Source organism: Nansenia antarctica (genome assembly GCF_963989245.1).
Source record: "Nansenia antarctica genome assembly, chromosome: 7".
In the NCBI taxonomy this organism is placed as follows: Eukaryota; Metazoa; Chordata; class Actinopteri; order Argentiniformes; family Microstomatidae; genus Nansenia; species Nansenia antarctica.
The window spans coordinates 39257033-39268833 of record NC_137677.1 but is presented as its reverse complement, the minus strand read 5'-3'; the positions used below and the strand labels follow the sequence as shown (position 1 = coordinate 39268833).

The following is an 11801-nucleotide window of genomic DNA, read 5'->3' as shown; positions in this document are numbered from 1 at the left end:
CCTCCGGTTTCTACCTCCGCCAGCCTCCCCTGGAGCAGGCCTGTGTGGGGTTGTGTTAGAGGGCATGTTCTGTGTACGGTGACGTCACGTAGGGATGTAATGATAATCATATGAGCTAAGGCGGGGTTTGTATGTCAATAACACATGGCAACAAACACCCGAATAAATAGGAGGACGGCTTAGAACACACACGGAGCACAAATGTTGATGTCACTGTCTACGCACAGCCACACACCACGTGCACACACACACACACACACACACATACACACACACACACACACACACACACACACACACAGACATTTGAAATGCTTTATTTATGTCCACATAAATACAAAGTGCATTAAGGACATAAACACTATCAGTGCAATCAGTTCATTGGGAGACATTCATTTACGTTTGTGACTGTACAGCAACCATCATACACATATAATATTAACACAGAGGATGTTTCAAATGTGGGTTAAAAGATACAATAGCATTACTGTAAAACAGTATCTACTCTAAGGGTACAAAAAAGCAACGCCGTCTCCATATTGAGCGGCTACCGACAATAGCAGATATGGAGCAATACCTTGCTAACTGTTTAGCCTTTCTCTTGGAGATGTGGGCCATCTGAAGGCCCCTAACCACCAGCTTGTGAACATGACCCAGGCTGCCAGAAATGAAGACTAAAAGATGACATTTGTAGCCTAGTTGTGAGATGTTCAGCTTGAGCTGCTGATATTTCAGCAACTTGGTTAAAAAGGCTTCCTCCAGGCTGTAGACACACACACACACACACACACACACATTGCTGAGTCATGACTTCCAGATGCTCCAATCCTAGCCTAATGTTTGTCTTAGGGAACGGACATAAACAAGTCCACCTGCTCCTGGCTCTGCAGAGTGTGTGTGTGTGTGTGTGTGTGTGTGTGTGTGTGTGTGTGTGTGTGTGTGTGTGTGCCTGTGCCTGCCCAGAAAAGAGGAAACGATGTGACAGATCTTACAAAGCACCAGAGGATTAAAGAGAAACTCTCGCCAACTCAATACTGAGGGCTTCAGATTCTCCATCAATAATGTGTTCTAGTATGGGGCTAGGTTTAACCTAGGTCCCGGAAACACACCCACCAGTTCAGTGTGGTATTCAGATTCATACCCTACAATGACACAATGTAGTCAATACAAGGCCAACTGCATACGTGTTCCCCATGACTGCTCGCTTGAGACCAGGTAGAGAACAGACCTTAAAAGGAGAAGGTGTGTGTGTGTGTGTGTGTGTGTGTGTGTGTGTGTGTGAGAGAGAGAGATCCATCACTAGAATGGTCCTAACATTTCACCCATGGTGTCAACATGTGTCTTCTGCTGTGAACCAGCGAGCACAGAGGTCAGGGACCTGCTTCTGCTGTTAGGTAAACATGAGACTGATGGACACCTCTCAACAGCCACTCACAGACACACAGACACACACCGACACACACACACACAATATCTCATCATATTTTCCACAGAGCAGAGATACCCTGTCCAGCCAGCACATTATGTATCCCCCCTGAAGTGTAGCAGTATAACAAAAAACAGGTCAACCTACCCAGAAACAGGATGGTCTGCTTGCGGGCGGTCTTGACCCTTGAACTCTCGTGCTTGGGCGTGCCCTCCGCTCCGTTGGCCCCTCCCCCCACGGGGCCCATGGACCTCCGTAGGACCAGGATCATCCCCCTGCACATGACCCCCACCGACACCAGCACCACCATGTACACGATGAACGCCACGAAGATGCTGGCCCGGTACAGCCCCCAACGGTCGCTCAGATTGGTGCAGAAGGTCAGGTTCTGGACAGGCCCCTCCCCTTGGACGGCGATGTGGCCCTCCGTCCCCGTGGTGACCAGCAGCGGCAGCGCCACCAGCACGGACGTCACCCAGGCGAAGGCGATGAGGTACGACGTCCTCCGGCCCGTCAGCGCCTTGAACCGGAACGGGTGGCATATGGCCACGTAGCGCTCGAAGCTCAGGGTGGCCACGTTGAGGATGGTGGCGTAGCTGCACGCCTCGAACAGGAAGTTGTAGACCTTACACGTGGCGTCTCCGGAGGCGGAGGTGAAGGGGTACCAGATGGCGCTGTAGAGCTCCACGGGCATCCCGATGATCAGCACCAGGAGGTCGGAGCACGCCAGCGACACCATGTGGTCCGTCACGTTCTTCTGGAGGTAGCCGTTGCGCAGGAGGACCTGGGTGACGTGCACCGTGACGCCGTTCCCCACCAGCCCCGTGAGCAGGATGAGGCTGTAGAGGACCGTCAGGAAGACTTTGACGGCGTAGTTGGGCTCCAGCTCGTTCCAGTTCTTCTCCTCGGCGATCTCCACCACCTCGTCCATTTTTCAGGAGGGAGGGAGAGAAGGACTCCACAACGTGGTGTCCGACGATTCAGATTTTCCAGAGATTGATTTTCTTTTCTTTCTTTTTTTTCTGTTCCTTATCAGCTCGGCACCAGGGCAGAGTCTCAGTTGTGGCCTTATCAAACCGGAAACGACAGAGAGCGCCAAGCACAGGTGGCTCCGGCGAGAAAGTCCTACATGTGTGTCACTCCCCCTCTGCTCCAACACCGTGGGATCGGACCGTCAACCCCGGTTGTGGAGGTGCACGAGGTCCTAACTTTCACTGCCCAACTGTTGCATGGGCAGATCACACATATCACAGGAGAAGAGTAGTATCCAGTGAACTTTACAAGAACTATTTCCTCTCGTTTTTCTCAGCTGATTCAACTCACTCTTCGGTGGACGGTACGGCAAGACGTCCCATTTCACGTCCAAACTGAGTTACTGGTCAGGAGGGTGGAGGAGTGGAGTTACTCCTGTGGTTGAACCATTAGTCACTGTGCTCTCTCTCTCTCTCTCTTACAGCCGGCAGTGATTTCACCCTCCTCCCTCCCTCCCACCTCCCTCCCTCTGTCCTCCCTCCCTGCTACCTCCCTCTCTATCAGGGCAGGGCAGTTAAACATTAAACTACAGAGCAAGGAGAGAGAGACACACACACACACACACACACACACACACACACACACAGGCCCTGTTAGCCTCTTATCACCCCTAGAGAGAAGGTTGAACCTGGACTCACCTACTCAAATGCCACCACGCGCCTGCACATGCCAGCTACAGTAGTCACAAAGAGGTGTGGCCTTACTGAATACAGCCACCTCCCACTAGGAATATGATGATAAGGTATGAGTAGTTATGGTGGATGTAATAAGGCCTGATGTGATTGGATGATCTCCTGTGTAGAACAGCTCTGATAGGCCACTTTGATTTCCTGGCTGGCTGCATACCTTGGAAATCCTGTCTTATCAAAAGAAAATATAACCGAGTGACAAGGCCTGTGTTTAAGAGTGAAACAATATTGAAATGTTTACATTTGCATTATAATATAGATTTGGATTTACATGATGTACGATATGCTCAAAATACATATATTATGTAATGGTAAAATGTTAAGTCTGTTGAATTGTATACTGATTATTTGTTGTATTATTGATCTGAACTTGACCTGAACTTTCTGTAACCTCACATGATCTTGTGATTCAGTAGATGCCTCCTCTTGGGAAACCCTTGGGTTGATTCCCACTACAATTATATTTTGTGTTGAGGTCGTAGCAAAGGCCGTAGGAAAGGCTTCTTTCTGGCAACTCTGCCATGTAGGTCTTTCTTATTTAAGGTTTTTTGTAGCCTTCTCTTTGATGGTGGAAGTGAACTATCCTGATTCTGACATCCTAGAGGAACCCATGGTTTTTAACACCAGACACAACAGCCACCGCAGTCGGATACTTTAGAAGGCATGGAGTTACTTCAGAATATGTAGTTCAACCCTGGAATTATATTCACCTGACTCATTGAAGCCCTAATGAGTAAATCACCTTGGTCTGGGCCTTAGTAATCATCTTCTCAAAAGGTAACAAAGAATAATCCAAAAGGGTTCCCTTCACCCTTCACTTTTGCACAGCGCTCTTTTCATTGTTTATTATTTAAAAACTCTTGAAAACACTTAAAATAAAAAGAAACCTTGCTTTAAAATGTGCAGAAAGGTGTCATGTTTAACGTTGTAGCTTAGTGTTCAGGTTCGCTTTCAATCACTTGGAGATTAAATGTAACATACATTTAAGCCATGGGTGCCCACATTTTTGCATATATATATAAATAAAGTTGTATTTTATTTTATTGCATTTATTGTAAGGCATTAGGTCAGAATTATTTAGATTAGTAGTGTTATCTGTCTGGATGAGACATTGCTGTCTGTCTATAATTCTCTAAGCTCTGGTTGTTTTACCAGTACTCATATAAACCCCAGTGACAGGAGCTATAAAACCTGACTCAGACCACTTCACATGGTTTATGGAGTCTTATTCACACATACACATCAAATTGAAACTAAAATATACAGTCTGGCTGGCACACGGAACACGACTGGTGTTTGTCTACGTCTTATTAGACAATCAGAAGTGGTCCAATACAACCAGTATCCTTTAAATAGTGTTTAAAGTGTTGGACTGTAAGAAGGTGGAAGTTGAAGAGTTCACGTAGAGGAAGTCGTGTAGACATTAACCAGGCGAGCCTGGGAGATGAAACACACATACCAACTTACTGAGTATAACCAACTATGCTGACTAGGATAGCGGATACGACGGTGACTGGGTGTTTTATACATATATATATATATATATATATTTATTTATTTATATTAACTGACAGTATCCCACAAGCCATCTTAGAGGAAGTGGCCAAATAGATATCCTGGCTGAAATAACGATTAAAGAGGATGAGTCTGTCTGTCTGTCTGTCTGTCTGTCTGTCTTGAACGTAGACTGAGTCAGAGTTGCTCTCTGAAGTGTCAGGTTCCCGTTTATTGATATAAAATAGATATCCTGGTTTAAATAACGATTAAAGCTCTGACGTGAGAGAAGGTGGGTGGAGGTTGAAAAGTTCACATAGAGGAAGTAGTGAAATGATCCAGGCCTGTCTGAGAGGTGACACATATCTTCCAATGAGACCTTAATATGTGATCATCCATGTGACCTTTCACCGTCACTAAGATACTCTATAAAGCTTTATTTAAATGTTAGTTAAGTATAGATAAATATAGAAAATTGTTTTTCTTCTGAAAAATATCTGGGCTTGCTTCAGCTGGAGCTGGAGTTATTGTAGATAACTTTTTGAACTGTTTGTGTCAGTTTGGGTCCCTATGATTCAGGGCACAACAACTAAGTATAGACAGACTGGAATATCAGAATATAAAGTATTCTCTCTGTGACCCTTATTTTTTTCACCATGTACAGTTTCAAGATTAACGATTCAAGTTTCAAGTTTTCAGTATACTGTACAATATATACACACACAGTATACTGTACTTGTGATGATTTCGGAGGGGAACACAAAATGTCAGCAAAAATCAGCATTGTCAGTCATTTCTATCACAGAAGAAATTCTCCAGAAAGAAGTCTCCAGCTGTCGGCAGGACTTGACATGTCTTTCCAAGTACCGGTACTATCTGCTGTTGTAGCAGCATTGCGATAGCACACCACTGCATTGACAACATGGATATTTTAAACAGGGTATTGGTTTCACCATTTAGAAAACCACTTAGTTATGTATATATCCATCTGTAAAATTAGAAGAAAAAATGGTTGAATCCAATGAAACGACCATTTGGGGAATGTCTGATCTTTCTGCTATGTGTTTTCCTTTTTTCCTGTGTTATGTATCTTTTCTGCTCACTACTTGTTTTGTTAAGAATATTCAATTAGTGAACAATTATAGAATTTAGATTAACAATAAGGTGAGGATAATTTAATGTATTTTTTTTCTCTAAATAAAATGCAAGAATGTCATAAAATGGAAAGGACTTCGACAACAGCATGTTTGGATACTGGATTCTGATTGGCTAGCAACAGTGGTAAATACCCCAACTCCCTTCAGTTCCAACCGCATTTCCAGTATCAATGCGCCTCCCAATCAATCTGATTAAGAACACCTGTGCTGACCTACAAGGCAATCGTTGATCTTGTTTATGGGACTATATTCTGTGGCGGAAGGATATATGTATTCTGAAATGATTAATGATTGTAAATAAATTAATTTAATGTTACAACTGTGTATTTTTTATAGTATGTGGTGGCTGTTGTAGAAAAGCAATTTACCATTGGAGGGCGGGGGTTGTGGACTCATTTACCACTGTAGCCTACAGGGTTTTCCAGTACTCGGCTTCGCCTCGTGCCACAACCCTGTACCAGTGGTGAATGTCTCCACAACCCCCTTGCTCTCATGGTAAATAGCTTTACACTTTACATGGTTGGATTTTGTGTGGTTGCACACAACCTACCTACAGTACCAGATGACCCAGTCTGAAAACCTTTTTTTTAAAAATATATATTTCCGGAAATCACCATCGTGGAGGTGGAAGAAAGAGTTATTCTATGTATTAATCTATTCATGATGTGATTGTAGAGCTGTGCTGCTCTCAGACAGGAGTGTATACACAATACAATCGAGAAAAGAAATTACCTCTCCTCTTCATTCCTGTGTCCTGACCGTGATTTATCTTCAATGTAGGTCGCAGAAGCAGGAGCTTGTGTGGGTGTTAAGTACCGACAGTCAGTACACTAGCTGTTCTATCAATGTTTCCTCCTCCGTCAATATTTATATACACTGAAATACCGGGGAGTTTATCCTGGAATTCTTACTGGCAAGCTCCCTTCCTGGGGTAAACACACATGAACAAACATTCCTTTGACACCATTCTTCATTCTGTTCCATGCAATAGGCTAGGTGCACGATCTCCCTACTTCCTGAAAGGCAACTGGGATGAACATATCCTGTCTCACTCTATTGGTTTAATTGATTAATCAGCTGTGCGGTAAACCGTTGGAACACACAGTGCACAGCTGATTAATCAATTAAACCAATAGAGTGAGACAGGATATGTTCATACCAGCTGCCTTTCAGGAAGTAGGGAGATCGTGCACCTAGCCTATACAATGAGCATGTCCTCTGATTTCTGCCTTCACCAGTTTCCCCTGGTCTATACTCATAGACACCCAAAGTGACACCAGCTGTTATCAGCCTCTAAAATGTTCCTGAAAACAGATCAAATGTTTTTCTTTAGAACCGATAAATTATGTTTTTCCACTGCATATCAGGTCCCACTCCAGACAGACAGGAACAGTGATTGTTTCTTTTCTTTCTGTTTAGTGTTAACTGTCTTTGACACCTTGTCAACTCCACTGTTTTTAACCTGACTGTATTTTTGTATTGCCCTGTGAGGTGTCCTTGCGTGTTTTGAAAGGCACCATACAAATAAAATGTATTATTATTATTATTATTATTATTATTATTATTATTATTATTATTATTATTATTATTATTATGTATTATTCTGCTGGAGGAAAACTCTCTGGAACCTGAGGATTTGAGAAAGTTGTCATCTTCATGTGGGGCGCTTCCTATGAGAGGTGTTTCCTCTGTGAGTTACTCAACAACCAGCTTTGGAGCGAAACAGTACATGTCCGCAGATTTACTATTGGCTATGATACTTTTCAACACCTAGTTTTGTGTATTCATTGATGATGCTTTTTAGTGTCTGTGTGTCCTTTATTGTGTTTTTATTGTGTACTTATTGGTGTTGTATGTATTAGCAATCAAATATGTTTAAGAGTAATATGAAGCAAATTATCCTAAGACAAAAGTGATCTTATAGCAGAAAAATATGTGCAGACAGTATATCTTTCTAAACAAATAATAATATATATAATTATAATATACAATATAATTATTGTATTAGTCTTGGATTAAATGGTTTATATGCTCTAACTCAATCAATATTAGTTGGATTTTGAACATTTCAGAACTGTTTTTGTTTTTTAATACTCTTCTCACAGCTTGGTGGCTCTCCATCGGTTCACATACATTTACATTTACATTTTTTACATATAGGCTAGCGACTTACAAAAAGTACATTTGTTTAAAGTAAGTGAATCATCTATACATCAGTCATCATAAGAAAACAAATCTATGCTACCTGACCTGGGGCCATTGGCAGTCACAATGCTACAAGAAGGAAGGATTACTTGTTATTATTTACAGTAGAGAAACTGTACAGGGGGGTAGTGGGGAAGAAGAGATCTTTAGGAGGGGTAATAAAGGTGGAGCTTGAGTATTAGTATCAACAAGGAACATCATGATTCAGTGTAGTGTTGCTGGTGGGGGGGGGCAGTGTTGGTGGTGTTGGGGGGGGGTCAATGTTGGTGGTGGGGGGGGCAGTGGAACTCCTTGTGGTCATGGTCTGTCCCTGGGAGTTCCCCTCAGGCCTCAGGGTCCGTTTGTTGATGTGTTGGATGGTGAGACGACAGCGCAGAACCTGAAGGAACACCTGTTCAGGAGATAAGTCTGTTACTGGTACATATGCCATAGGTTCCCTGTTCATAACTGACCTTGAATTTGGTTTAACTCATTTAGTGCAGAGCGTGATTGTCAACATTCTAGAGTACCAAAGGTGACTTTATTCCCCATTAATGCATATATAAAAATGTTTAATATTGTAGCCAATCAAAGTATTATTCCTCTGTAAATATCACATAGAACACTTGTGGACAGATGAGATAACACTTAACATGTACCAGAGTGATGGCAAGAGTATGTGCGGAGAAATCAGAAAACAAACTCGCTAGTCAAGCCAAAATACTGTAACACAATGGATTCGGTGAGTAATCCCCACTGCTACCTAGTTAACTATAAAACTACTTTACATTGTTAGCACGTTCACAAAACAAGCTGAAAATTCTGAACATTACATCGGATGCCGACATGTGGACCAAAACACTAGAACGTGTCACATATGGTGGAGGGGCTGTTATGTCTTGGGCATGTATGGCCTCTACTGGAACTGGCTCACTTGTCTTAATTGATGATGTCACTGCTGACTGCAGCAGTAGGATGAATTCTGAAGCGTACAGAAATATCCTGTCTGCTCAAAAGTACAAAATGGCAATGGAAATACAATACAAATGGCGCTTCATCTTACAACAGGACAATGACCCAAAACACACCTATAACTCACCATGGCAACAAGGGAGTTTTTCAGGCCCAAAAAGTGGAAAGTTGTTGACTGGTAAAGTCCATCTCCAGATTTAAATCGTATTGAACATGAAATTAATTTGAGGAGACTCAAGGCTAACAACAAGTGAATATGGCTGCAGTACAGGCCTGACAGAGCATCACCATGGTTACAGTACAGGCCGGACAGAGCATCACCAGAGAAGACACTCAGCATCTGTTGGGGTCAATAGGTTGCAGACTCAGGCAGGTATGGCATGCAAAGGATTGTTGACCAAATATTGAAAATGAGGACTTCATTTGGACATTGGATACATTTTATGAATCTGCCCCATCACTTTTGGTTACCCTGACTATGCATAAAAAGTGTTGTAATTTCTGAATGGTGAAACCATCTAATAAAAGCTGAGCATGTGAACTTTTAACCTCATAAGTAAGTGTTTGATTTTGGAGTAAAGAGCAAAACAAAGAAAAAAAATGTCACTGTCCCGTTACTTATGCAGGTCACTGTATGTACCCATCCCAGATTGAGTCTTTCAATGTCATAGTTACTGATCTATTTATTGTTTGTAATGATTCGTTCATTGGCTTGGCTCTGTAGCAACAATTTCAGTAAAGAAAAATGTGCTTTACAAATTAAATGCAATATTATAATTATTATAAGTATAATAATAATAATAATTATTATTATTATTATTATTATTATTGTCATTCGGGTCACCTGTCTGAACTGTGGGGAGGAGATGTTGTAGAGGAAGGGGTTGATGACAGAGCTGAGGTAGAATAAGATGATCGTCACGTTGTTGACAACCAGCATGGTGTGGTGGTTGGCTATTAGCCATTTGGGAGACGCGATCACCAACAGCCGAATAACTTGGGTTGGCATCCAGCACACAGCCAGAGCTCCTACGATCAGTCCTGTGAAGGAAGAGGGGGGGGGGGGTGAACAGAAGGAGACAGAGGACCAGAGAGAGGCGAAGAGAAAGGCAGAAGAAGAGAGAGAGGAGGAGAGAGAGAGGCAGAAGAAGTGAGAGAGGAGAGAAAGAGGCAGAGGAAGAGAGAGAGGAGGAGAGAGAGAGGCAGAGGCTGATCAGGTTTTATTTATTCATGTTGTTTCTGGAGGAGATGGAGGATTACAAAAAGAACCTACCCAGAAACAGGATGGTCTGCTTGCGGCTGGTCTTGACCCTTAAACTCTCGTGCTTGGAATTGCCCTCTGCTCCATTGGCCCCTCCCCCCATGGGGCCCATGGGTTTCTGTAGGACCAGGATCATCCGCCGACACATGACCCCCACCGACACCAGCACCACCATGTATACGATAAACGCTCCCAAGACACTGCCCTGGAACATTCTCCAGCGATCCTGCAGAATGGTGCAGTACCTCAGTTCAACAGGCCAGTCCTCCAGCTGAAAGGTAAGGTCCATCGTCCCCATGGTGAACGTATATGGCAGCGCCACCAGCACAGACGTCACCCAGGCTAAGGCGATGAGGTAAGATGCCAAGCGTGCCGTCAGTGCCTTGAACCTGAACGGGTGGCATATCGCCATGTAGCGCTCGAAGCTGAAGGTCGCCACATTCAGGATGGTGGCGTAGCTGCACATTTGGTGCAAGAACACGTAGAGTTGACAGGAAACCTGGCTTTGCATGGTGCTGAACAGGAAGGTCATAGTGCAGTAGAGATCCACAGGTATCCCGATGATCAGTATCAGGAGGTCGGAACACGCCAGTGACACCATGTGATCTGTCACGCTCCTCTGAAGATAGCCATTATGCAACAGCACCCGGGTCACACGCACTGTGACCACATTTCCCACAACTCCTGTCACCAGGATGAGACTGTAGAGGACAACAAAGAAGACTTTGAGAGAGTAGCTTCTCACCTGCTCCAACACCTGGTTGTCTTCCCACTGCTGCTTCCAGTTTATGTCAATATCAACGTCCCTGTCCATCGTGGGAAGAAGAGTTCAGATCTCCAGATTGATTTCTCCCCCTACCTTAACGATTCCACAGGGCAGAGCCTCAGTAATAGTAATGAAGCTAACAGAGTCAAGCTAACAGAGTCTCAGTAACTAATCAAGCTAACAGGAAATCCACAAACAGAGCGATTTGTTTCTGAGAGAAAATATATGTATTATAAACTCCTCCTTCGTCCAAAAACTGTGATTTATCTTCACAGTGGGTTATTCCAGTTCTTTGATTATAACACACCTCTCACAACCAAACTGCTTCTTCTACTACTTTGCTACACAAGAACGTTTTCTCTTGGTTTAAGCTTCTTCAATCCACACTTTGTATAGCCCAAATCACACCAGTAAGAGAAGCGTGTATCCTTGATGAGTGTTAGTACTGACGGTCAGTACAGTATGTGCTGTGGAAGCACTGATTCTTAAACACCCCTCCCCGTTACTGAAGTGGTGAAATAAATGTTTTCCTTTGTAACCAGTAAGCGAGGTGGATCTGAAGGAGTTGTGTTGATATGATCCAGGCCTCCTTGAGAGTTGTCTCTCTTCACTCTCCATAAATGGTCATAAAAAGGTCATCATCCAAAACACATTAAAACAGGATTCTGTCCCATGTGACATACACATCCTTTGTTGTGTTTTTATTGTGTACTTATTGGTGTTGTATTTAATGATGTTGAGAAGGATAGGCTGGTGCAATCATATATGTTGGCATAATGTTAAATAGTAATATAAAGCCAATTATGGCAAGACAAAAGTG

General features: G+C 43.3%; 2 protein-coding genes across 2 annotated transcripts in view; both read right to left on the bottom strand.

Moving 5' to 3' along the window:
• LOC308161789 (G-protein coupled receptor 39-like) overlaps positions 1-2872 on the bottom strand; it is a 52564-nt gene extending 49692 nt beyond the window's left edge. Inside the window, exon 1 of the mRNA XM_080535861.1 lies at positions 1574-2872. Coding sequence (XP_080391987.1) covers positions 1574-2357 — 784 coding nt within the window. The 5' untranslated portion in view covers positions 2358-2872. The remainder of the gene's footprint in view (positions 1-1573) is intronic.
• Positions 2873-4570: 1698 nt separating this feature from the next.
• On the bottom strand, positions 4571-11029 carry LOC308162593 (G-protein coupled receptor 39-like; the record flags this gene model as incomplete). Its single annotated transcript, XM_080536738.1, has 4 exons — positions 4571-4584; positions 8292-8394; positions 9799-9995; positions 10228-11029. 4 exons carry the CDS (start codon positions 11027-11029, stop codon positions 4571-4573), a joined length of 1116 nt encoding a protein of 371 aa, XP_080392864.1.
• Between the last annotated feature and the right edge of the window lie 772 nt (positions 11030-11801).